The sequence below is a fragment of the Ochotona princeps genome, chromosome 4 (assembly GCF_030435755.1).
Source record: "Ochotona princeps isolate mOchPri1 chromosome 4, mOchPri1.hap1, whole genome shotgun sequence".
NCBI lineage: Eukaryota > Metazoa > Chordata > Mammalia > Lagomorpha > Ochotonidae > Ochotona > Ochotona princeps.
This window is the reverse complement of record NC_080835.1, coordinates 57,011,813-57,038,078: the sequence shown is the minus strand read 5'-3', so window position 1 is coordinate 57,038,078 and position 26,266 is coordinate 57,011,813. Positions and strand designations below refer to the sequence as shown.

At 49.1% G+C, this 26,266-nt stretch overlaps 1 protein-coding gene across 2 annotated transcripts in view; it reads right to left on the bottom strand.

Moving 5' to 3' along the window:
• Window positions 1-651: 651 nt before the first annotated feature.
• USP35 (ubiquitin specific peptidase 35) overlaps window positions 652-26,266 on the bottom strand; it is an 87,894-nt gene continuing 62,279 nt past the window's right edge. For both annotated transcript variants that reach the window (XM_058663653.1, XM_058663651.1), the window contains exons 8-11: window positions 4,819-4,912; window positions 4,134-4,240; window positions 2,450-3,710; window positions 652-1,767 (exon numbers count right to left, since the gene is read on the bottom strand). In XM_058663653.1, the coding sequence (XP_058519636.1) occupies window positions 1,600-1,767; window positions 2,450-3,710; window positions 4,134-4,240; window positions 4,819-4,912 (1,630 nt within the window). In that variant the 3' untranslated portion in view covers window positions 652-1,599. The remainder of the gene's footprint in view (window positions 1,768-2,449; window positions 3,711-4,133; window positions 4,241-4,818; window positions 4,913-26,266) is intronic.

Genomic DNA, 26,266 nt, shown 5'->3' with positions numbered 1-26,266 from the left:
GATGACAATAAAGTCCATTAGAGGCGCTGCCTAGTCCATGTTGTCTGACGGGCTGGGGCCTACAACCATACTCACCCCAATCCTGTGCAGAGCAAGCCCACAGCATCCCAGCCAGCCCATTCCTTCTGAAGCATTTCCCAGCTAGAGCAAGGATGGCTGAGGGGGCACCTGCTCCCTCTTCCCATGAAATGGCTGGGAGCAGAGTGATTCTCTTGACTTGATCTGCAACATGGGAATTACCCTGGCAGGTGCACACAGAGGCTGGTGTCACTCAGTCCCATGCTAGCCACCCAACCCTACTTCCTGAGGTCCTCAACCTGTGACCTCACCACTTACTACTGCCCAAGGCCACGGCCAGTTCAGGAGATGCCAAAACTGGCCCTTCGGGGCAGGAAGGAATAGAAGGGTTTCCATGGGGCCTGCAAAACGTGGGCCAGTGGATCCTACATGGGCCCTCCCCTCCACTGGCACTGGCCTCCCACCCAGTCCCTCCAGGCCCAGCACCAGTGCAGAAGCATGTTGCCAGTGCGTGGAAAGCAGTGGGTCCTCTCCTTACCCTTGAAGCGCCACCAGATTTCCCAGCCAGGGGAGCACACCTAGGGCAGGGCCCAGCGCAGCCACTGAGGCAGGAAGAACAACATATTTACCAGGTGTCAGAGAATCTAGTTTTATTCCTGTTTGAGAACAAGGGTGTCTCCTCTCTATTTTGAAGGGACTACAGCAGTGTCAGGGCACATGGAGGTGGCCCCACCTGGCCAGCAAGCACAGGGCAGCCAAGCCAGCCAGCTGCCTCCGCACAGACCATGGCTTTGTGAGAAACGCAAACATCTTTGCAGGAAAATAAGGACCCTCCACTGTGGTCAGAGGGGGGGATGCTAATGGCGGCATCTCAGGCACTGAGGCAGGCAGGGGCAGGGGTCAGGGTGGGGGACGAAGGCCTTCTCTGGGGCTCAACACCTGGTGTGGGCAGGTAAGGACACGGACCGGGCAGGAGCCCTGCGTCTGGCCCTGGGCCAGGCTGCTTATCACCTAGCACGGCTCTCCAGAGGGCAATGACAGAGGCACACACCTGCCTCAGTCCCAAAGCTCTCGGGAGAGCTGGAGGCCAGCCAGAGGGGACCCTGGGCCTCAGGCATGCATCCCAGTGAGCTTCCATGCTACAGCCAGAGCTGACCAGGAGGCACCCAAGGCAAGGCGACCAGCGCCAGTCAGCGGAGGCTAGGCCCAGCCTTGCCTCCCAAGCAGAGTCCTCTAGCCCAGGGTTGGTTACTTCTGGGGACAGAGGTGGGCTGGAGGCCAGAGCCCACTGCAAATCCAGTGAGGTTTCTGCCTGTCAGCCAAGACACTTGGGAGTGCCATCTTAATGCAGCTGTCCCAGTGTCAGAACCCAAGGCTCGGCTCTCCACCTGTACGGCTCTGCTACTGGAATAAGGGCCAGGGTTCCACTGCCCTTGGAAGGGCCTGCATCAGGCCTCAACTTGCTCCTCTGCCTGAGACCTCAGAATTCCAGCTGGCTACCCAGAAGAGGGGGTCCAGGGCTCCCTTGATTGCCCATGATATGCCGCTCTCCAGAGGAAACAGCCTGGGAGAGGGTTCTCATTAGAAAACCAGTCTGTGGAAGTCCCCGCCATTGCCACCTGCAGGGTTGCAGCCTCCTGCGGAGCCTTCGTCCTCATCCTTGTCTTCGTCAAAGCCCCGGCCCCAGTGGGGAGACGCTGGGAGGGCTGAGATGTAGGCTGCTCGGCTCCGAGCCTCTTTCTCTTGCTCCTGGGAACACCAATGTGGGTGGGAAAAGCAACTTCAAATTCAGACCCTGAAACCCAGGCTGCCCCTCTCTCCTGCCCCCAAAACACCAAGCACCACCTTCCTGATTATTTCCTGGGGGCCAGGCCACAGGCAGGCCAGTCCCTGCATCCTACTGACAAGCACTTCAAATCTCAAACACCTCCCAGCAAGAACTCCAGCCCCTGGGAGGAAAGGACTTATTCTGCACTAGGCTGTAACTAGCTCACCAGGGCATGACCCAGCCCCAGGGAACAGGATGGTAGGGGCTGGGCAGACCACCTCACACACAGCACACGGGGCCTCTGCTGGTTCCTAACCCTGCCACCAGGGAGCAGACACAGTGCAGAGAAAGCGTGCCCTCCCATGGCAAAGCGGTCGCTTCCCCAATCCCTGCCTCCAGCCCAGGAGCCACCTTCTACATGGCACCTGTTGGACTGCCCTTGCAGGAATGACTATAAAGCAAGCAGGGAGAGGCCCAGGTGTTAGGGGTGGGGGATAATCCCTGGGGAAGGACAGGGAACCTGAGGGGCGCTTCCCCACACCATTGCTTGGGCAGGGGTGGGAAGTCGCTACAGTCTCATAAAAGCAGCCAAGCAGGGCAGCCCCAACCCGGAGGGCTGGGTGTATATATGGGCCAAGACCAGGCCTGGAGGCAGCTGCTCACCTGCAGGTACAGCACGTTGTCTTTGGAAATGGCCTCCATCAAGTCCTTGTGCAGTGTGGGCTCTGCCCGCGCCCTGGGGGATCCGGGTTCGGCCACTGGCGCCTCCCCTGGCCGCTGCCGGTAAAACAGCACGTAGGCCGTGTCTTTGGGGAAGAAGGATGTGACGTTGCTGACAGACTCGAAGGAGGAGAAAGACACTCGGGTGTCATTGAACAGGTACCACTGGTTATCCGGCTCAGGCCTGTCGGAGGCCCCCAGGGCAGAGGCGGCAGGCCTTGCTGCACCCTCACGGGCATAGCAGTAGTAGTGGCCGCTCTCGGAGGACACACCCGAGTGCACCACGACACTGCACAGGTCGTAGGCCTGGCCATGGCCGCCGGCCAGCGGCAGGCGCAGCAGCAACGGGAGGGCGACATCATCGAGGATCTTGCGGCGCCGCATGGTGCGCAGGTCGAAGGAGAAGCGCAGCAGCGTGAGGATGAGGTAGCGCGGGCCCTGGCTCAGCTCCACCACCTTCTCGGCGTCCTGCAGGGAGGCGCAGGACTCGCAGTGGTAGCGGTTCTCCGCAGTCAGCCGCTCGGGAGAGAGGAAGTAGTTGACCAGGTCCAGCACGGAGCGGGAACCCTCGGACCCGCTGCTCGGCTCCCCGGTGGGGGTGGGGGTCGGGGTGGGGGTGGTGGCAGCAGTTCCAGGGCCCAAGTCCTCCTCCTCCTTCTCCTTCTCCGTCTCTGTCTCCTCCTTCTCCTTCTTCACCTTCTCTTCCTCCTCCTCCTCTTCTTCCCTTGCCAGGGGGCTTTCCTCTACTTCCTTCTCCTCCTTCTCCCCGTCTCCCTCATCTTTCTCCGCCCTCCCCTCCTTCGCCTCTTCCTCCCTGTCCACCTGCTGCTCGTCGGCTCCCAGGACATCCAGCAAGGGAGGGGCGGCGTCCCCAGCGATGCAGAGCTTGCGCTGCCTCCTGGCCCCCACCCTGCTGGCCCCCTGGGCGCTGACCTCCTCCGCAGGGCGCACCACCGAGCCCAGGCGGCGGCGGCGGCAGCAGCGCTCGGGTGGAGGAAAAGCCAGGGAGAGGTCCGTGAAGGCCTCCTCCCGCGAGGAGACGTTGAGGCAGCGCAGGCAGCGGATACGCGTCACAATCTTGCCCCCAAACATGGTCTCCACGGAGGTCAACCGCGGGCCCGGGGCCTCCTCGGGCGGGGAGGGCAGGCTGGACTGCTTGAGCTTCTGACAGATCCTCGCGCCTGTTCTCTCCTCTTCGTGCAGCCTGGAGTGGGCGACACAGGGTCTGCGTCCATACCAGCCATGGCCACACACCTGCTTCGTTCAGGCCTCTTCATGTGTTGCACGTGTTTCCAGACACATGCAGGGATCTGCACAGGGTGCATGCGCACACATACACTCAGGGGAGTTCGTGCACATCCACATGCAGGTGCATCTCATGCGACAGGGTGACCTGTATGCAGGCTCACGGAGATGCTGTGTCACCAGCAGCCTAGAACAGCCACAGGGATACACGCCCTGCCAGAGTTCACTGCAGCTGTGCAGGGCCAGGCAACCCCACCCCCTACCTCCCACTCCCCCAAGTGCAAGGCAGCACTCCCCTTTCTGGGAAGCAGCAATCCAGCAAATAGCCGCAAGGCTCCCCTGGCAGGAACGCTCTGCACCTGCTGGCCCCAGCCTCCCTTACCGATCCAGCAAGTACTTCAGGTACTCTGAGCAGTCCTGCTGGGTGCCCGGGCTGAACCAAGGTGTCCAGGATGCAGAGAGAAAGTTCTCAGGGGAAATGGCGGGCCGCTGGGATGAGAACCACGAAAGGTGCTGTGCCTGGAGTCCAACCTGAGACGAGCCCTCTCCAGTCCCAGCTGTCCCTGACGCACCCCCAGCACATCTCCCAAAGCAGAGCCCATGGTTTAGTGCTTAGGAGACTTCACACTTTGGGTCTTTGCCAGCTGCCCCGTCTCTGCCCGTCTGGATGAGTGCTGAGGGCAGCCTTCCCACGATCACTAACCTCTGCCTCCCCCGGTCACTGCCCTCAGCCAAGGTCACTCGGCTGCAGGCCTCAGGCCCGAGCTTGCTCACCTCTTGTGCCCCACCCTGGCCAAGGCCTGTTGGTTTCATCAAGGGCAGAGACAACATTTATTCGGTTCACCCACCCCCTCAACAGCCCGACAGTGGATGAACACAATGGGGCTCGAGCAGGCACAGTCTCCCCTGCCCACAAGACAGGCAGCACAGGCTTTTGCCAAGAACCTGTGCCAGCCTGGATAGGGCTCAGCCACTCAACTCCTCCCAGGCAGGGGGAGCCCAGGAACCAGCCCAGGGGAGCCCTCCCCATGGTGCCCTCCTCCCCACCCCGGGTCCCGTGAAAATACCTGGCTGTGCTCCAGGAAGGCGAAGAGCCACTGCAGCTTGGTCATCAGGGGCTGCGAGTTGTTCTCAGTCAGACGGAGCACGCAGTGTCTGAAGCTTCAGAACAAAGCAACAGCATGCGGAATAAGCCACAGCACCCATTTGCACTGCCAGCGCATCCCACACAGTGCCTCCCGACCAGAGGCATCGGGTACTTCCCTAGCTCAAGTTCAGACCAGAGGCCAAGAAGGAACAGGTGAACAACGAGGCCTGGAGGGGCCCAGGTCAGGGACACAGCAATGACCTTGGTTTCAATCATCAAGGGTACAGCAAAGTGTCCCCCTAGGGTCCTTTCTGGCTCTGATCACCGCCCTGTGGCCCCATAGACCTAAGAGTCCAACCTGGGACCCCATAGATTCGTGCATGCTTCGGAGTTCCCACCAACACCACCTCAGCCACCCTGGGTTCCTGTTTCCCAGGGAAATGGCAGCCACACCCAGCCAAGAACAGCAACCCCACCTTGGTGTGAGTTGCTTCATGCAGCAGGGGAACAGAAATCTCTCCTGCTTGGGAACAGGACGGGGCTGCAATCCAGACCTCATAACTGAAACCAGACCAGCTGTCATGAAACCTGAGCCAGACAGGGCTGCATCTCACTACCCAGGGCCCGTACCTGGGGACCAAGCTTCTGTACCCTGCTTAGTCAGGCAACCAAGGTGCCAGCCCCATCAACCCTCCGTAAACCTTGGCAGCCAGTGGAGCAAGACGCCCAGTGCTGGGGGGCTGACCTTGCACATGCGCCCAGGCCAGCACCTGATGAGGCCCAGAGGCCTCTATCACCAGGCCAGCACTCACAAAGGCAGCTTCTAAACCCGCCCAGCCCCCAACGGACAGACTCGTGTTTTGGCCTGCATCAGTCTCCCTGTCCCACCAATTTCAAGCAGGCGTGGCGAGCATCCACAAGACTGCACAGGGCCCCAGGGCTGCAAGACTCAAGTGCAACCCAGATTCATTTCACCTAGGGAGCAAAGGGACAGGCCCTGCTGCTCCCCAGACTCATACCTCAGGCAGACAGCAAGGAGCAAGACTCCAGCCACTAGGGAGAAGACCCTATGTGGACACAGCACTGCAGCTGGGAACCCCAGCCACACTGGTAAAATCCAACACCAGGCAGATCCCAGCAGCAGCTCCTAACCCCAGGTCAGAGCCTGCAGGTGGCACCTCTGGAATCGCTTGCCCATGCCACACAAGATCCATGTATTTGTCCATTGCTCTAATACCCTGGCCAGCATCCTTGCCTGCTGGTTGCAGACTTCAAGCACCAAGTGGACCTCAGCAGCAGGCAGACCGGAGCTACATGCAGTCTTAGGGGGCTGTGGGCACGGAGTGTGATCGGCAGAAGACCTACTGCATCCTTCTCCCAGTCCCAGGTGGTACAGCACAGTGACTGCCCCCCCACCCCTGCCAGGAGGAGGTCACTGCCAGGAACCCACAGGACATCGTGAAGGAACTGCACACCTCCTACATACTTCAGGTCACTGCTGTTGTGCTCCAGCCACTCGGCTACCACTACAGGAGCCTAACCAATCCCTGCAACCACAGCTCCCCTAGACCAAGGGCTAGCACCCCCTGTGACCCCACCCTACAAGCTCTACTGGGAGCCATTCCAGGACGTGGGTATGTCCCAAACCCCCTACATATATTGCCATCAATTACAGTGGAAGACACAGGGACCCTATACCCCAGCCTCCAACAAGAACTCATGCCAAGACAACACCTGTAGACTCAATTTCAGAGAAAAAGCCTCTTACTGCAAAAGCAACTTTCTAAAAAGTCATCTGCCACATAAATTTCTACCTAAGGACACAGGCAGCATCAGATGGCCAAGAAAACAAGGTTGCTGGCAAGGCATGGCCCTACACCTTAGTGACAGGATCCAGTCTAGCTGCACAGAGAAGATGTCAATGCTAAGACAACTTTGTATCAATATCCAATGAGCCCACATACACAAAGATAAGGAACAAAAGCCCCTTGAGACCTTGGAGATGCCATGACACCAAGATCGATTTGAATTGTGGAGATCCTTCAAGCAAAGGAAAGGAATAAAAGTGTGGAGACCACAGCTGAAGTGCCCCCATCTCAGTAAAGATCCTACCTTCCCATCTGGGAGGCCCATGGGAACCAGAATAGGAATGGCCAGCAAACACCTGCCAGCAACGCATTCTAAGCAATGCTGTGAACACCACCGCAAAAGCAGTTCTAACATCTGCAAGTGACAAAGTCACTTTCAGGACCTGCAGGACACTCGCATATTTCTCAGAAGAAATCTTATAGAACTACAGAGAATGGAATGATACATTCCAAGTTGCAAAGGAAAAATACTGCTCACCAAGAACACTACACCCGGAAAAGCTATCCTGCCTAACTCAAGAAACAGAGCACTCACCACCCCCAGACTGACCTCCCAGAAGACATGTCAAGGAACCCTATGACACAAGTAGAATAAAGTTAACTCCTGTTGCCAAAACACGTGAAAGTCTAAAAACTGACCAGGAGAGCAGACACAAAGAAAGCCAAGCTTTATCAAGATGGAGATGAAAACCAAAGAAGAAAAAGATATTCAAGATAAACAGGACTAACTCATATTTATCAGTAATAACCTTGCGTATGAAAGGATGAAAGTCGGGCCCAGCGGCGTGGCCTAGCGGCTAAAGTCCTTGCCTTGAAAGCCCCGGGATCCCATATGGGCGCCATTTCTAATCCCGGAAGCTCCACTTCCCATCCAGCTCCCTGCTTGTGGCCTGGGAAGGCAGTTGAAGACGGCCCAAAGCCTTGGGACCCTGCACCCCGCGGGGGAGACCCGGAAAGAAGTTCCCGGTTCCCGGCATCGGATCAGCACAGCACCGGCCCGTTGCGGCTCACTTGGGGAGTGAATCATCGGACGGAAGATCTTCTCTGTCTCTCCTCCTCTCTGTATATCTGACTTTGTAATAAAAATAAATAAATCTTTAAAAAAAAAAAAAAAAAGAGAAAGGATGAAAGTCCTCAATCAAAAGAGAGACCAGGGCTGGCACAGTGGTATCACAAGCTAATCCTCTGCCCACTAGCACTGGCATCCCATATGGGCACTGGCTTGTGTCCCAGCTGCTCCACTTCCTATCAAGCTCTCTGCCTGTATGCCTTGGAAAGCAGGGGAGGCACATAGGCACGTGGAAGATCCAGAATAAGTTTTGGGAACCCAGCTTTAGACCAATTCAGCTCTAGCCATTGTGGTCATTTGGGGAGTGAACCAGTAGATGGAAGATCTCTGTTTCTCCTTCTCTGTAAAATCTGTCTTTTAGGGGTCCAGCATAGTAGACTAGTGGCTAAAAGTCCTAGCCTTGCACATGCCAGGATCCCACATGGACACCAGTTTGTGTCCCGCTTGCTACAATTCCCTTCCAGCTCCCTGCTTGTGGCCTGGGAAAGCAGTTGAGGACAGCGAAAAGCCTTGGGACCCTGCACCTGCATGGGAGACCTGGAAGAAGCTCATGGTTCTTGGCTTTGGATTGGCTCAGCTCCAGCCACTGCGGCCACTTGGGGAGTGAACCAGTGTATGGAAGATCTTTTTCTCTATCTCCTCTTCTGTGAGTCTGACTTTCCAATTAAAAAATAAATAAATCTTTTCTTTAAAAAATCTGTCTTTCAGGCCCGGCGGCGTGGCCTAGTGGCTAAAGTTCTCACCTTGAAAGCCCCGGGATCCCATATGGGCGCCGGTTCTAATCCCGGCAGCTCCACTTACCATCCAGCTCCCTGCTTGTGGCCTGGGAAGGCAGTCGAGGACGGCCCAATGCATTGGGACCCTGCACCCGCGGGGAGACCAGGAAGAGGTTCCAGGTTCCCGGCATCGGATTGGCATAGCACCGGCCCGTTTGCGGCTCACTTGGGGAGTGAATGATCGGATGGAAGATCTTCCTCTCTGTCTCTTCTCCTCTCTGTATATCCGGCTTTCCAATAATAATAAAATCTTTTAAAAAAAATCTGTCTTTCAAATGAAAACAAACCTTTTTAAAAAATAGACCCAATGATGTGCTTCCTACACAAAATGGATCTCACCAGTGATGACATGTACAGATGAAAGTGAAAATGGAAACAGAGGGCCCGGCAGCGTGGCCTAGCAACCAAAGTCCTCCCATTGCACATGCCAGTATTCCATATGGCACCATTTCTAATCCGGTGGCCACATTCCCCATCCAGCTCCCTGCTTGTGGCCTGGGAAAGCAGTTGAGGATGGCCCAAAGTTTTGGAACCCTGCACCCACATGGGAGACCTGGAAGAGGTTCCTGGCCTCGGATCGGCGCAGTATCGGCCATTGTGGCTCACTTGGGGAGTGAATCATCGGACGGAAGATCTTCCTCTCTGTCTCTCCTCCTCTGTGTATACCTGACTTCGTAATAAAAATAAATAAATCTTAAAAAAAAAGAAGGAAAGAAAAATGGAAACAGAACATCCGTGCAAACAAACTCAAAGCAACCAGGAATATCTGGATCGGACAAAATAGACTGTGAGACAAAAACCTCCAGGAGACAGAGATCAGTGGATGATAACCACAGTGTCAATTCAACAAGGATATAGTGACTAGAGATGTCTCTGCACTGCATGCACAGCATGATCATATATGCAAAGACAGACAGGCTTTGACACAGTGACAGCGGAGGACCCTGACCCCACCATGATCCTCAGTGCAGAGACCACCCAAACCCCCAAATCAAACAACACTGTTGCTGTACTCAAATAGAACATAACGTAAATGACACCACAGCTCCTACAGACAACAGGCACCAACAGAGAAATTCATCCAATGGTTACACAATAGACATTCTCTCCAGGAATGGACCACACATTGGGTGCATCTCAACAGATTCGAAACTCAAAAGTCTTACCACGAATCTTGTTTGGCAATAATGGAATTAAAAATAGAAAGCCACAAAAACAACAGTGCTGGGAATTACACAAATACACTGAAGATTGACACATACTCCTGAGTAACAATGGTTCATTCAAGAAATCAAAAGAGAAATTTAAGAATTCTTGAGAAAATGAAAATGGAAGGGCATGGTAATAAAAGTTATGTTAAATGCAAAACCAGTACTAACAAGTTCAGTTGGGGGTAGGGGCAGGGAGTGTTCCACGACGGCTGAATAGAGTGAAGACTTGCTGATTTGGGCTGGGGAAGGAAACAAGGGAAAGGTAGATGAGGATTCAGTAGCGGAGATACTGCAGAAGATACAGTAGTCCCACATAGTGAGTCGGACAGCATGACTGCACGGCAGCAGACAGGTTTGCTACCAGCAACTGGAATATTCTAGAAGAAAGGTGGGACAGTCAGTGTAGCAGGCAGTAAGGCCTGATGTAGAAACCTGTGAGACCCACCCAGGTTTGAATCAAAGGCAAAACAGAGGAATAAGGTCCACACAGCAGGAGTGGGGGTAGAATACACGCCTTGCCACTTGGAGCACTTAGACTAATGGGCAGCAGGTGCAGCGTTGGGCAGAGCCCTGGAGCCATCAGCAAAGTCCTCCACACTGGGACTGCTGAACACACTGAAATGGCAGTGACCTCAGTATGGATGTGGCTTTCTGTGGGCATGAGCCTTGCTCACTGCAGCATCGATTTAACCCTATTTAGCGAATGCATCTCACTAGTGTTGTCAAGATAACAAGTCTGTGGGGCCTGGTGTGATAGTCTAACGGCTAAAGTCCTAACTTTGAGCATGCCATATGGGCACCAGTTCTAATCCAAGCAGCCCCACTTCCTATCCAGCTACCTGCTTGTGGCCTGGGAAAGCAGTCAAGGACGGCCCACAGCCTTGGGTCTCTGCACCCACATGGGAGACCCGGAAGAGGCTCCTAGCTTAAACTGGCTCAGCTCCAGCCGTTGCAGCCACTTGGGGAATGACCCATTGGAAGGAAGATCTTCCTCTCTGTCTCTCCTCTCTGTATATCTGCCTTTCCAATAAAAATAAATAAAACCTTAAAAAAAATAGGTCTGTATTCCCCACTGTCATAAGAGTTTACATTGGCAGTAGGGCAGAGACCATGTAAGCAAAAGCTTGTCTACCAACCCAAGGAGTAGAGCAGCCCAACCAGAGAACTCACAGGAAGGTGGTGTGGGGAACAGCCTGCTCCCCTTATCCAGAGCAAAGTCGTGGACCTGACTACAACCTCAGTACCCTGTGGCTATGGGAGTCAAGTGAACACATCTGTGGGAATTCTGTGTACAAAAGGGGGTTTGTGTACCTGGGTCTCGGGGAGCATAGAGTACTACACAGATCTCTTGCACAGTACTAGTGCTGGCATGAGTGGAAGTTCCAGCTATTGTGGCGTAACTTTGAGTGTCCAACACCTTTAAACAGTTGAGGGAAGGTTGTAGTCAACTTCCCTAATGTGGAGAAATAAGGGGGCATCCAAGTACAGGAAGCACATTGAACTACCAGCTATGACCGGGAAAGATCTACACCACCAACACTGCAGTCAAGCTTTCCACAGTAAAACACAAAGGCTCTAAAATGTGTATGGGAGAAAAGATGATTACCTCCAGAGGACCTCCAGTCAGACTTACAGCTGACTTCTCATCAGAAACTCTACAGGCTAGGAGAGAATGGATGGACACAGTCCAGGTCCTAAAAGATGGCAAAATAAAGATCTTCCAAAAAAAAAAAAATTGAAAGAATTCACTACCACCCATCCATCCTTACAAATGATTTGCAAGGATGTGTTATATATAGAACTAAAGAATTAGTATTATCACAATCAAACTAGGCAAAGGCAGAAAAATATTCTAGTAAAGTACAAATGAACTCCAAAACAATGAGAATATTTATGTTAATATGGTAGGACCAAGCCATTATCTTTCAATAATAATCCTGAATACAAATAGCCTAAACTCTCCAATCATAAAATAGACTGGATTAAAAACAAGACCTATTTGCCACCTACGGGAAACACACCTCATTAATGAAGATACACACAGACTTAAAGGATGGAAAAAATATTCCACATCAACAAAATGGAAAAACAAGAAAGTGTAATCAATTCTAATAGGACATAAAATAGACTAACAAAAACTGTTGGGCCCGGCGGCGTGGCCTAGCGGCTAAAGTCCTCGCCTTGAAAGCCCCAGGATCCCACATGGATGCTGGTTCTAATCCCAGCAGCCCTGCTTCCTATCCAGCTCCCTGCTTGTGGTCTGGGAAAGCAGTCAAGGACAGCCCAAGGCCTTAGGACCCTGCAACCCATATGGGAGACCCAGAAGAAGCCTCCTGGCTCCTGCTTCGGATTGGCGCAGCTGGGATTAGAACCGGTGCCCATATGGGATCCCTGGCACGTCCCCGGTGAGGACTTCAGCTGCTAAGCCCCATGCTGGGCCCTAAATCCTTCCCTTGTAAGCTCCAAGATCCCATAGGGGCACTGGTTTATGTCCTGCCTGCTCCACTTCCCATCCAGTTCCCTGCTTACAGCCTTGGAAAGCAGTAGAGGATAGCCCAAAACCTTGGGACCCTGCACTCAATGTGGGAGACCTAGAAGAAGCTCCTGGCTCCGGATCAGCTTAGCTACAGCCACTGTGGCCATTTGGAGAGTGAACCACGTCGTAGACCTTTCTCTGTCTCTCCTTTCTGCAAATCTAATCTGCTTTTCCAATAAAAATATATCTTTTAAAAAAACTATAAACCAATATCCCTGATGAATATAGATACAAAATTCCTCAACAAAACACCAGCTAATCAAATTTAACAACACATCAGAATGATGTGAATCAAGTCAATCATCTCTGAATCAAGTGAATCATCTCTGGCAGGCAGGGTTGGTTCAACATGTGCCACTTTAACTGTCAGTCTATCTCAACAGATATAGAAAACATTTGATAAAATATAACATCTCCCAGGCCTAGCATGGCAGCTCAATTGGCTAATCCTCCACCTCCACAGGTCAGGATCCCATATGGGTGCCGTTTCATGTCCCAGTTGCTCCATTTGCCATCCAGCTTCCTGCTTGTGGCCTGGGAAGGCAGAGGAGGACGGTCCAAAGCCTTGGGACCTTGTACCACACAGGGTTAAAAAAAGAAAACACCTTAAGCAAATTGGGTATAGGAGAAAGATTCCTCAACACAATCAAGAAAAATATATTAAAAAAAAAACAAACATTGCCAGCATCATGTTGAATGGGAAAAAGTTGGAGGCATTTCCCCTAGGATATAATATCATTCTCACCTCCGCTATTCAATACAGTTATGGAAGTATCAGGGAAAGAAAAAGAAATCAAGGAGATGAAAACAGGAAAGGAGGAAGTCAAGCTATCCCTGTTTGCACATGACATGATGATCTATATAGGGGATCCAAAAGACTCTGAGACTATTGAAACTCATAAGAAAGTACAGCAAGTTTGCAGGATATACAATTAATGCACAAAAGTCAATGGCCTTTGTATACACAAACAATTCCATGACTGAGAAAGAACAGTTCAGCCCCATTCATGGTAGTGACAAAAAAAAAAAAAAAACAACAACTTTTAGATACTTTGGAATAAATTTAACCAGGGATATGAGGGATCTATACTATAAAAATTACAAAAAATTTAAAGAAAGAAATAAAAGACAACACCAAAACATGGATAAATCTGCCATGTTCATGAATTGGTAGAAATTAATATCAAAATATCCATATTACTGAAAATGATTTAGAGGTTCAATGTGATCCAAATCAATATGACATTCTTCTCATATCCAGAATAAAATGATGCCAAAATTCATATGGGAACACAACACACCCCAAATAGCGAAAGTAATTCTAAACAGCAAAAACAAAGTTAAAGGCATCATAAGACCAGACTTCAACACATACTACACGGCAGTGGCAATGAGAATGTACCAGCAGAAAAACAGACATGCAGAACAATGCCACGGATAAAAATCTGAGAAATGAATCCACACATCGATAGTCAACTAATTTTTGACAAACAAATTAAAATCAATCTAAGGAGAAGGTCAGTCTTTTCAACAAATGGCACTGGGAAAATTGGAACTACATGACAGAAGAAAGAAGAACCTTATACCTTATCCAAAAATCAACTCTAAATGCATCAAGGACCTAACTCTTTGACCTGACACTATCAAATTACTAGAGGAAAATATCAAGCCCACTCTGCAAGACACAGGCAAAGACTTCTTGGAAAAGACCCCAGCAGCACAGGCAATTAAGGCAAAAACAAACAAAAGGGATTACATCAAGCTAAAAAGCTTCTGCACTGCAATGGAAATTGTCAATGAAGTGGACAGCCAGCCAACAAAATGAGAGGAAACATTTGCAAACTCACAACTGCTAAAGGGTTAATATCCAGAATTTATAAAGAACTCCAAAAATTCAACAGTAAAACAATCTAATGAAGAAATGGACAAAGGACATGACCAGGCATTTCTCAAAGAACGAAATTCACATGGTTAATAGATATGAAAAAATACTCAGATTCACTAACCAAGAGGGAAACGCAAATGAGAACCACAATGAGTCTCAGTGAGAACAGTTATCATACAGAAATCAGAAAACAATACACGTGCAGATGCAGTGGGGCGGCCGGGGCGGGGGGGCTGCTAAAGGTACTCTGTTCATTGTTGGTGGGAACGCAAATTAAACAACCATTATGGAAGGCAGCAGGGAGATTCTTCAGATATCTAAAACCAGATCTTCCATTTCACCCAGCCATCCCATTCCTGGGAATATATTTAAAGAAAATAAAATCCACATATGAGAGCGTTATCTGTACTCCCATATTTGTATAATAGTGCAATTCACAACACTTAAGATATGGAACCAACCCAAAAAACAGCCAGGTTCAGCAAAATCATGCTTCAACGCTATAAACTGCTAAATACTAAAATTAAAACAGACATGAGACAGCTGAATGGTAATCTATAGCCATTTTAAGGTGTATAGAACCCGGTTGTATATAAATTAATAATTGAAATGTCAATGTAGAATTCACAGGATGTGGTTCAGAGCTTGCATTTTTTTTCTCTTGTAACATACTGGTTACTCAATACCATGTCAACTAATTCCATTACGTTATAAATTGTTACTGATGTAATGTCAAGGCTTTTAATTGATCGGGATGATACTCTGCCATTCAGACCAGAGATGGTCTCCCCAAGAAGCCATTGAACTTATCTGGACAATAAGATGCTGGACTTTATGCTTGGTAGATGCTTGCAATGAAAGAATCTCAACTGAATATGAACTGTGGTAATGCAACAAGGTGGAGGAATCCACCATGGCGGGGAGAGTTGGGGGGGAAATCCCAGTGCCTATAAAGCTGTGTCACATAATGCAATGCAATCAATCAAAAAAATATATATATATACTAAAAAATATGGAACCAACCCAGATGTCCATCAATAGATTACTATATAAACAAAGAAAATGTGGAGCCCAGAGTGGTAGCCTAGCGGCTAAAGTCCTCACCTTACATGTGCCAGGATCCCGTATAGGTGCAAGTTCATGTACCGCTTGCCTTCCAGCTCCCTGCTTGTGGCCTGGGATAGTAGTAGAGGATAGCCCAAAGCCTTGGTACCCTGCACCCATGTGGGAGGACCCAGAAGATCCTGGTTCTTGGCTTCAGATCACCTCAGCATTGGCTGATATGGCCACTTGAGGAGTGAACTAGCAGACGGAAGATCTTTCTCTCTGTAAATCTGACTTTCCAATAAAAATAAATAAATCTTAAAAAAGAAAGAAAGAAAATGTGCTACAAAGATACTATGAAGTACTACTCGGTCATTAAAAAGAATGAAATCTTGTCTTTTGCAACTGAATGTACCCAGCTGGAAACCATTATGCTTAGTGAAATAAGCCAGTCCCCAAAAGACAAATAGCATATGTTCTTTCAGATCTGTGACAATATACAGCACACACACATACACACACAAACATAATCTTTGTAAAGGTTTAACATCTTGAGATTTAACTGTGGTTTACAGCATATGTCTATATTTCTAAGTAACAGAGTTTCCCTTTTTTCTCTTCTTTTCCCTCCAGATGCTATGTCATAATATTTTTTTAAAAATTCAGTTTAACAACATATAAGCAAAATAAATTAAAAAAAAACAACATATAAGCAAACAGAAAGCTATCAAATAATGCAAAAATACATTCAAAGGACCTTTAAAAAAGAAAAAAAAAAGGTAGAAACCAAAGCTCAGAGCATCAATAAATGAACTGGAAACTAACAAAAAACATAAATGTGTTAGCTTTTTGTAAAGATAAAAATCAATGAGCCTTTAGACAACAACAAAGTCTCAAAATCAGATGAAAACAGATATTACAACTGATACCACATAAAGTTATAAACTATCATCAACAAGTATGGGAAGATGGGAAAAACTTAAGAAATACAGAAAACCCAAACAGGCTACTGAGAAATGAGACTGCATCAGTACTAAAACGTGTCAAAGCAAAGCTTCACTACTGAATTCCACAAAACTTTAAGGATACAAATGTTTTTAAGAATTTATTTTTTTGAAAGGCAGAGTTACAGAGAAAGGGAGATCTTCCACCTGCTGACTCACTCCTTAAATGGCCTCCAAGACTGGGGCTGAGCCAGGCCGGAGCCAAGACCGTGGGATTCCACATGGGTGGAAGGGCTCAAAAACTGGGGCCATCTTCTGCCACTTTCTCAGAAGCATTAACAGAGCTGAATCAGAAATGGAGGAAAAACTACCACTAATTCTCAAATTATTCCAAAATATTCAAAGATAGGGAATCACTTCAAATGCACTTTAATTTTTTTGAATTTTTGAATATTGTACAATTTCATATAGACTGAGATTCCCTCCCAAACTCCCACCCCCCAACAGATTTTCCCCATGTTGCTACAATAGCATAGTCCTTCATAAGGAGTCATAGTTCCATTAGTCTTATTTAAGTGTGCCCTGACATTGCTAGTACAATGTCAGAGTCCAGCATCCCATTGTCTACACATGTCCAGCAGTTTCATTGGGAGTCCACCTTTTGTTTGGATGCAGGAATGCATGCTGCATTGTACCCCCACATCTAGATATGGCAGACCCCAGTACTCCATTACTATATATTTCCATAAATGAGAAGTCATGAAACAAGGTATGAATTAGAACAATAGCCACAACAAAAACAAATTACAGCACAGTGAAAAAATGCACCACTGAGTAACCAACACATGGGTGACAAAAAGGAAACACAAAAGTCTCTTGGGAAAAATGATGCCACCAAGTAATCCATGAGCCAGTGATGACTTCGACAACAAATGCGTTTTATAAAGAGAACATGACTTAGATTTCCAAACCAGTCAAGGACACACAAAAATAAAACAGACTCATATACCCAATGAACACAGATACAAAAATTCTCAATAAAGAACTAGCAAATCAGTGTAACAGCACACCAAAAACATCATTTACATGATCAACTGGGACTTATTCCAAGATGCAGAGGTCGCTCAACATATGCAAGTCAATAAATACATCAACAAAATGAATGATTAAAAATCCTATGATTGGGCCCGGCAGCCGTGGCCCAGCGGCTAAAGTCCTCGCCTTGAAAACCCCAGGATCCCATATGGGCGCTGGTTCTAATCCTGGCAGCTCCACTTCCCATCCAGCTCCCTGCTTGTGGCCTGGGAAAGCACTTGAGGACGGCCCAATGCATTGGGACCCTGCACCCATGTGGGAGACCTGGAAGAGGTTCCAGGTTCCCGGCTTCAGATCGGCGCGCATTGGCCCGTTGCGGCTCACTTGGGAATTGAAACATCGGATGGAAGATCTTCCTCTCTGTCTCTCCTCCTCTGTGTATATCTGGCTGTAATAAAATGAATAAATCTTTAAAAAAAATCCTATGATCAAGAGAGAATTAAGATGATGGAATGGGATAAGGACATGTTTAGACAGACAGAGAAATATTAGCCATATGTAGAGCAGAGAGGGCACATTCCAGGAAATAGGAGAGGACAGAACTATAGCAGAGGGGTACCTGGAGACTCAGAGACACAGGAAAGCAGTGGACACAATGGTGTGGTGTTGCAGTGACTGATACCCCAGCAGCATTCAGTGAACAGTAATCTGAACTCCACCAGCAGCCAGAACTCCAGCAGCAACTAGGTGGGAAGAGACGTTTACCGGGAGCTCCAGAGGTGAACCCAAAGAACTGCTTGTCATGCTGGTCTGTTTGATTTGACCAGGAGCAGAAACAGAGCAGCATGTCCCAAACGGTGGCACAGGAACAGGGTGGCTTTCAACAACCAGGTTAGTCTCCTAGAGCTGAATTAAGCATCATTTTGATTAAGGAGGCATGGGCTAGGAGGCAGGACTGCACATACACTGAGCTGGGAGTGAACCCATTTCTGGCCCAGTGAACTGCAACAACGTGCCTTCCTACAGTTTCCACCCAAGACAGGTCTGGGTAGCCCACAGACCTGACTGCCAGCAAATCAAGAACTTTCATAGTGGCACATCAGGCACCAGTTCTTACAGTGTGGCAAAGAATTTAAGACTGCAGGGGACAACAATGAGCAGTGCATGTGCTGAGCTCAAAGAACTCACTGAGCTCAGTAGATTGCACTGGTCCCAGAGGAAAATAATACCGCCTATGACATCGTACGGGTCACAACAGGTCTGTGTGGCCCTCAGACCTAACAGCCAACAGTTTCTGCAAGATCAGCACTACCAACAACCTAGCTATGTAGGACACCTGGTGTCTCCCTAATCCTTGGACCTGCACCAACCGAAAGTGGGAGAAAGGTTGTACAGACAATGGTGCAGCCACAGCACGGTATCACAAGAGGTGGAGAGTGGTGAGCCAGGAGCTGGGGCTATGGAGTTCTTGGTGGAAATCTAAAATAAGAACCCAGACCTGGAATTTGCTAGAGAGAATGGCACAAGTGACTGTGAGCAAAGAGCCGTTTACCAACTGCTATGAGTAAAATCAAACTGTAGACCTGTGGGTGACACAGCTTAGAAATTTGCTCCAAGAAGAATTTGATAATCATAAGCACACTGATCAAGAGCAAAAGAAGAGACAAAGGCACAATGAATATTACTGAAGACTCCTGCAAAGGAGCAAAACCCTTTGCCAACCTCAGAGTTCACTGAGGAAGACACTGAGAAAATGGGGGATACAGAATTCAAAACACTTGTTATAAAACTTCTTTTTTTTTTAAAGATTTATTCATTTTATTACAGCCAGATATACACAGAGGAGGAGAGACAGAGAGGAAGATCTTCCGTCCAATGATTCACTCCCCAAGTGAGCCGCAACGGGCCAATGCGCGCCGATCTGAAGCCGGGAACCTGGAACCTCTTCCAGGTCTCCCACATGGGTGCAGGGTCCCAATGCATTGGGCCGTCCTCAACTGCTTTCCCAGGCCACAAGCAGGGAGCTGGATGGGAAGTGGAGCTGCCAGGATTAGAACCAGCGCCCATATGGGATCCTGGGGCTTTCAAGGCAAGGACTTTAGCCGCTAGGCCACGGCTGCCGGGCCCATAAAACTTCTTAACAACAAGAAGCATGTAAAGCAGGCATTCAAGGAATATGTCACATTGGAAATGAATCAAATGAAAGCTGATATATCAAAATGAAGAATACAGTGGAGCAAATTAAAAGTACAGTGGGAGTCTCCAAAACAGATATTTCCTGTCACCAGGGGGAAACAAACAAAAATCTAGAAGCAGAGCTGGATCAGGCTAAAAAAAAGCATTCAAGAATTGAATGGAAAGACACTATTAAAAGGTCAAATATGAGAATTATGGGAGTCCCAGAAGGTGCAGAAAGAGAAGCTGGAATGAAATGTGTACTCAATGAAACAATAAGGGAAAAATGTCCTAATCTATGGAAAGAATTGGGAAACAACCTCCAGAAGGGGCACAGAACTCCCAACAGAATTGACCAAAAGTGATTTTCATAACACATGATAATCAAGCTCTCTTCAATTGAACATCAAGAAAAGATCCTTAAATGTGCACGTGAAAAAAAAATCAACTGACATATAAAGCAATGCCAATTAAACTCACAGGAGACCTCTCACAGGAAACTCTACAGGCCAGAAGAGAATGGAGCAACATATCCCAGATTCTAAAAGCAAAAAATTGTTGGCCCAGGATAATGTATCCAGCAAAGCTTTCCTTTCTTTTTGAAAATGAAATAAAATTCGGGCCCGGCGGCATGGCCTAGCGGCTAGAGTCCTCGCCTTGAAAGCCCCGGGATCCCATATGGGCGCTGGTTCTAATCCCGGCAGCTCCACTTCCCATCCAGCTCCCTGCTTGTGGCCTGGGAAAGCAGTCGAGGACGGCCCAAAGCTTTGGGACCCTGCAGCCCGCGTGGGAGACCTGGAAGAGGTTCCTGGTCCCGGCATCGGATTGGCGTGTAGCAGCCCGTTGCGGCTCACTTGGGGAGTGAATCATCGGATGGAAGATTTTCCTCTCTGTCTCTCCTCCTCTCTGTATATCCGGCTTTCCAATAACAATAAAATCTTTAAAAAAAAAAAAAAAGAAATGAAATGAAATTCTTCCACAGTCAAAAGTTGAAACAATATGCCTCTTCCAAACCTGTCCTACAAATGATACTCAAAGATTTTCTCTTGACAGAGAAAAGGAATAGCGCCCACCAAAACCAAAGGCAAATGCGAAGAACATCCCAGTAAAATAACAACAGAAGACTAAATCAATGAACAACCCATTGCTAAAATAGCAGAACCAAATTACCACCTATTTGTATTAACCCTGAATGTTAATGGCATAAACTCATCAATCAAATTTCATAGATTAGTAGACTGGATTAAAAAACAAAACCCATCTATTTGTTGTCTACAAGAGACATATCTCACCAACAAATACCAGCGCAAACTCTATCTCATGGATTTTGATGGTTTTTTTTGGTTAGTTTCATCTCTTCAAAACACTTTCTTCTGATTAAATTCTTCAATGACTCATAGATCACACAGTAGCATCATTTTCTTCAAGAAGGTTCTTGATTTTCATTTCCTCAGCCACACATTAGTCAATCAATAGCATGTTATTTAACTTCATGTTGTTGTTAATTTCTTTTTTTTCTTCCTGTTGTTGATTTTGTTTTGTGGCTTTTAAGGAGATGTATAGCAACTGTGTAATGGAGACCATCATATCTAGCAGCATGTTATTTAACTTCCTGGCATTATAAATTTCTATTTTTCTTCCTGTCGGTGATTTTGTATTGTATTTTGTTTATGGGGGATGAACAGTAACTGTGTAATGGAGACTATCATATCCAGATGTGAGGATGCAATGCAGTATGCATCCCTACTTCCAGACAAAGATGGATTCTCAATGAAACTGTTTACTATATCTTGACAATAGGATGCTGGACTCTCTGCCTTTGTCCATGCCTGCAATGATGGACATATGACTGTGTATGGTTAACTATGCCATAGTAATGATATAGGGGAACTCGGTGAGGGGAGGCGTAATTGGTGAGGGGATAAGGAAAATTCCAGGTCTACGGAACTATATCATAAAATGAAAATACTAAAAAGTAAAAAAAAAATCCTATGATCAATAAAAGCTTTTGGTAAGATACAATCTCTAGGACTGGAACTGTGGCACAGTAAATTAAGCTAAATTAAGTACATTTAAGTAAATTAAGTATATCTAGTACTCAAGTTCCAGCTATTCTGCATCTGATCCAGTCTCCTGCATCCTGGGAGGCAGCAGACAATGGCTCAAGTACTTGGGCCCCTGACACTCATGTGTGAGATCCAGACAGAGTTCTGGACTCCTGACTCACACCTGGCTCAGCCCTGGCTATTGTAGGCATGTGGGAAGATGAACCAGCAGATGGAAACTATCTCTCTCCCAGATAACAGAATCAATCTTGAGCAAAATACACAAAACAGGAGACGTCAGAAAATCCAATTTCAAGATACTTCACAAAGCCATAACAACCATGGCTGCAAGGTGCTTGCAGAGGAGCAGCCACGGGCCATGGAAGAGAGCAGAGGCCCCACAGTGTGCACATTCTCAGCAGAATCACGAAAAGTGCAATTGGAGACCAAACGGTCTCTTCAGTCAGTAGTGCTGGGAACATTGGATATCCATGTGCAGGAGCCTGAAACCGAAGCCCTTCACCATCACTCAACCCAGACAAACATGGTCTTAGAACAGACAAGACCTAAACACAGCTTCAGGCATTTGGCCTAGTGATAAACATGCCCCCATCTCCCCTCCTCAGCAAGTCTGGCTTTCACTCCCACCTCCTGGCTAACACAAAGTGAGAGGCAGTCATAATGCTTCAAGGAGCTGGGGTCCTGTCATTCATTAGGGGCACCTGGACTGCACACCCAGCTCCCAGCTTTAGTCCTAGTCCAGTCCCAGTATTACAAGCACCTGGAGAGTAAACCATTAAAAGGAAGCTTGCTCTCAGTCCTCAATTTTTTTTTAAAGGACCTGAATCTGGGACTGGCATGATGGTGTAGTCAGCTATTCCTCAACCTGCAGTATCAGCATCCCAAATGGGTGCCAACTCACGTCCCAACTCCTCCACTTCTAATTCAGCCCCTTGCTTATGACCTGGGAAAGCAGTGGAGGAGAATGGCTCAAGTCCTTGGGACCCTGCACTCACAAGAAAGACCCAGAAGCCACCCGTGGCTCCTGGCTTTGAAATGGCTCAGTTCTGGTCATTGCAGCCATTTGGAGAGAGTGAACCAGCAGATGGAAGCTAACTCTCTATCCCTCTCTCTGTAAATCTGCCTTTCAAATAAAAATAAATAAGTCTTAAACACACAAACACACACCCTGGGGCATAATGGCTTAGCAAGTTAATCTTCAGCCTGCTGGGGGGCAGTCTGAAACCCCCTACAGTGTGGTGGCTGAGGGAGGTGCCGCTGCCAGGCGGAATCCAAGACTGGGGACTCATGCCAAAGCCACCACAGCAAGGCGGTGGCTGAGTCCTTAGCTTTGGGCGGCCACTGCACCAAATGGTGCCAGGCTCTGCCTGCTGGCCGCCCAGCAGCGAGCTCTGGGGTTTTTATGATATGAAACAGCTACTTAGGGACACCCACGAATAAGACCAGCTTTAGTGTAGGTGAGACATGAGTTCCTGGTGATAATCAGTAACAGGGACATGAAACTTTAGGGCAAGAGTGGGACTGAGACCTAAAGGTTTGGATGGGAGGGCCCATAAGATCTGTTTGAGCCAGACTGAAACACCAGCCAAATTAGGAATCCTGAGAATGGCTATTAGCATAGAGTTCACTGACTGCCACACACTGGTCCACACCAAAGCTATGCATGGGGGCCTGTCTAGCTGGGCACCATCACTTGACTGGGTGGTGGAACAGTGGACTGGTCATATTTGGCAGGGTCAAGACACCAGCACGCGAGAGAATTTGGTCCGGGGGTAAGCTCTATGGGGGAAGTGTGGGCCTAATCCTGTGGAAATACAAGTCCCGCAGGTTAGTTCGCAGGCTGGGGTTGCGAGGGACTAAGCTAGGAGTGACCATGGCACCTGTCATCACTTAGGGGTAAAGGAACCAATGGCATTCTGGGCAGGTCAAGGCAGTATCACCTGAAGGAGCATCCTAAAACAGGATGTGGAGTGAGCCGAGCTGCAACTGGAAGCGGACAGTCTGGGCAGAGCCAAACAAATTTCAACTCAAAATAAAAAGATTAGAAATCAGGATGGAGCACATATCATTCCAACCCAGGCTCTTACAACAACTGGTCTACAGGAGGCAGTGATACTATGCCACAGCATTGAAGGCAAAGGCTGAGACAGGTGAGGGGAACAACTGTGGGCCTCATGTGAACTAGATTGGGGAAGGGCCAGATTGGGCTGACTGTTCCGAATGGTGCAAGCAAAATCAGAGTGGGCGAGTGTTGGTTGGGCTTTGCCACATCATCAGATGGCAGAGACTGGCACCAGGGACTAATTCTGTTAAGTTAAATGCCAGAACCACCTGGAGAGTGCGCAGTCCAGAAGTTGAAGTGGCCTAGTAGGGAGATAGCGGGCACCTCCCTCGTGGGTAACTACTCCCACTGGAGAGCACGAAAACCAGGACAGGGGCAGGGTTGCTAAACAGAAGGGCACCTGCCAGTATGTGTGTGGGCTGGATAGTGGGCTGGTTGGGTCGAACTAGGCTTCAATGCCCACTGATAAGTAGCAGAGCTTAATGGGAGGAGGGACAGACTGAACAAGCGTGCGGTACATACTCACATGCATGGGAACCAAAGAAGGGAGCAGGCCTGGTGGGGGTTATGGGGAGTCGCCCCAACTAGACTGCAGCTCCCACTGGTTTGCGTAAGGACCGAGTATGAAGTGGGTAGGCTCGAGCTGGACCACAATACCCATTGGTCCAGTGGATGATAAGGCTGGAAACAGAACTGACCCAGTGGAGACCAGTCACCTTAAGCAGGGCTATGACATTAACAAACACACTAGAGAACCATATCCGGGGGAAGATTCTGTGGGGGATGTGTTGGCCAAACCCTGTGGAAATTCTAGCCCCACAGGTTACTTCAAGAGATGGAGTCGTGGTGGACTAAGCTAGGTGTGACCGGGGAGCCTGCCATTGACCACAGATTGGAGAACCGACGGCAGTCTGGACTAGTTGGGGCAGCGGCACTCGAGTGTGCATCCTGAGGGGGTTGTGGGGTGGGCCGGACTGCAACATTCACCAGCTCATGCAAAGCCAAGGGGAGGGCCGACTGCACCGGGCACTGGCCTAAAGCCCAGTGGCATATATGAGAACTGGGTCTGCGGGGGATCAGGGGGAGAAACTTGGGAAGCTCCCCTGGCGAGTTATAGCTTCCACTGGTGAATAGGTGGTCTGGACCTGGGGGTTGGACAGGCAGAGCAAAGTAGCACCAACGGCTTGTCAATGTATGAAAAGGCAATGGAACGGGTGCACCGGGCAGTACTGAGCAAACCTTAGCCTACAAGAATGGAAACCAGGGTGGAACACAGGACATGCCCAGCTAGGTTTCTGCACCAACTGGTCTACATGAGCCACAAATGCTGAGCCACAGTGTCTACGGCAGGGGTCACAACAGGCGAGGGGCTGTGCCAAGCTGAGTCAGAGCAACCTCTGGCATGAGTGCAATCTATGGCTAGGAACGGGCCCAGTTGGGGGGCTAAACAGACACCCTAGCTGGGTGGAGCTTCCCACCAAGGGGCGCACAAGCTGGAATGGGGCTGCACTCTGGTCAGGATACAGTTGTGGCCTCCCTTGGCACAAGTGTGGACTGGGACAAGATGCACCAGGCCAGGCTAGACTGCTACGCCTTCTGGTGTTCTGGAGGACCAGGGTAGATGTGGGACGGACTAGGCTAGGTCTCAATCCCTCCTGAGCCATATATGAGCTACACGTGGGTATGTACAAGCCATGACTGGGCTGAAACATCCAACAGCAAGAAACAGAATGGGTTGAAGGCCAGTTAGGAAAAGCCACTGTTCCTGCTAGGACAGGAGGTGAACTGAGTAGGGCTGGCTCATGGACCCACTGGTATGCACGAAAGCTGGCACTTGGAGGGGTTCTGATGGAGGAGCCCGGGCAACTCCTCTGGCAGGACACAGACCCTGCAGGTAAGTGCAAGAAGCATGGAAGGAAACAGCCAGAGGCCATGGAAAGTGTCCCACTGGCATACATTTGGCATGGGTCCGGGGCAGACCAGGCTGAATCAGTTCATGTCATCCACTGGCAAATCCGAACGCCAGAACAGAGTGTGGGTCAAGCCAGGTTTGGTTGCGACAAAAGCAGTACACAACATGGAATGACAAGATGAGGCTGCCTGAGCCAGATGTGACTGCAGCACCCAACCAGCATACGTGAGAACCAGGAAAGGAGGGGGTAGAACCTGCAGGGGAATAAGGGGTGGTTCCCTTGCTGGACAGCTACTCCCACTGGAGAGCGTGAGCTGGGATGGGGGTAGACCAGACTAGGCAGGGCTACAGCACCTGTGCGCCTCATGTGGACCAGATCAGGGAAAAACCAGGCTGGGCGGATTATTCCTACTGGTGCAAACAAAATTAGAGTGGGTGAGGGTTGTTTGGGCTTAGCCACAGCAACAGCTGGCAGAAGCTGGCACTGGGGGCTAGTTCTGTCAAGTTAAACCACAAAGCTACCTGGAGAGTGCATAATCTGGGAGTGGGAGAGGCCTGGGAGGGAAACAGTGGGCTCCTCCCTCTTGGGTTACCACTTCCACGGGAGGGCACAAAAACTAGGACAGGGGCTGGGGTGGCTAGATAGAGACACCCAACAACATCCGTGAAGGCTGGATAGTTGAGCTGGTTAGATGGAACAAGGTTTTAATACCCATTGACATGTATGAGAGCCAAATGGGATGTAGGACAGACTGGACTAGTCTGCTACACATACTGGCAAACCAGGGTAGGGGACGGGCCTGGTTGGAGTTATTGTGGGTCGCTCCAACTAGGCTGCAGCTCCC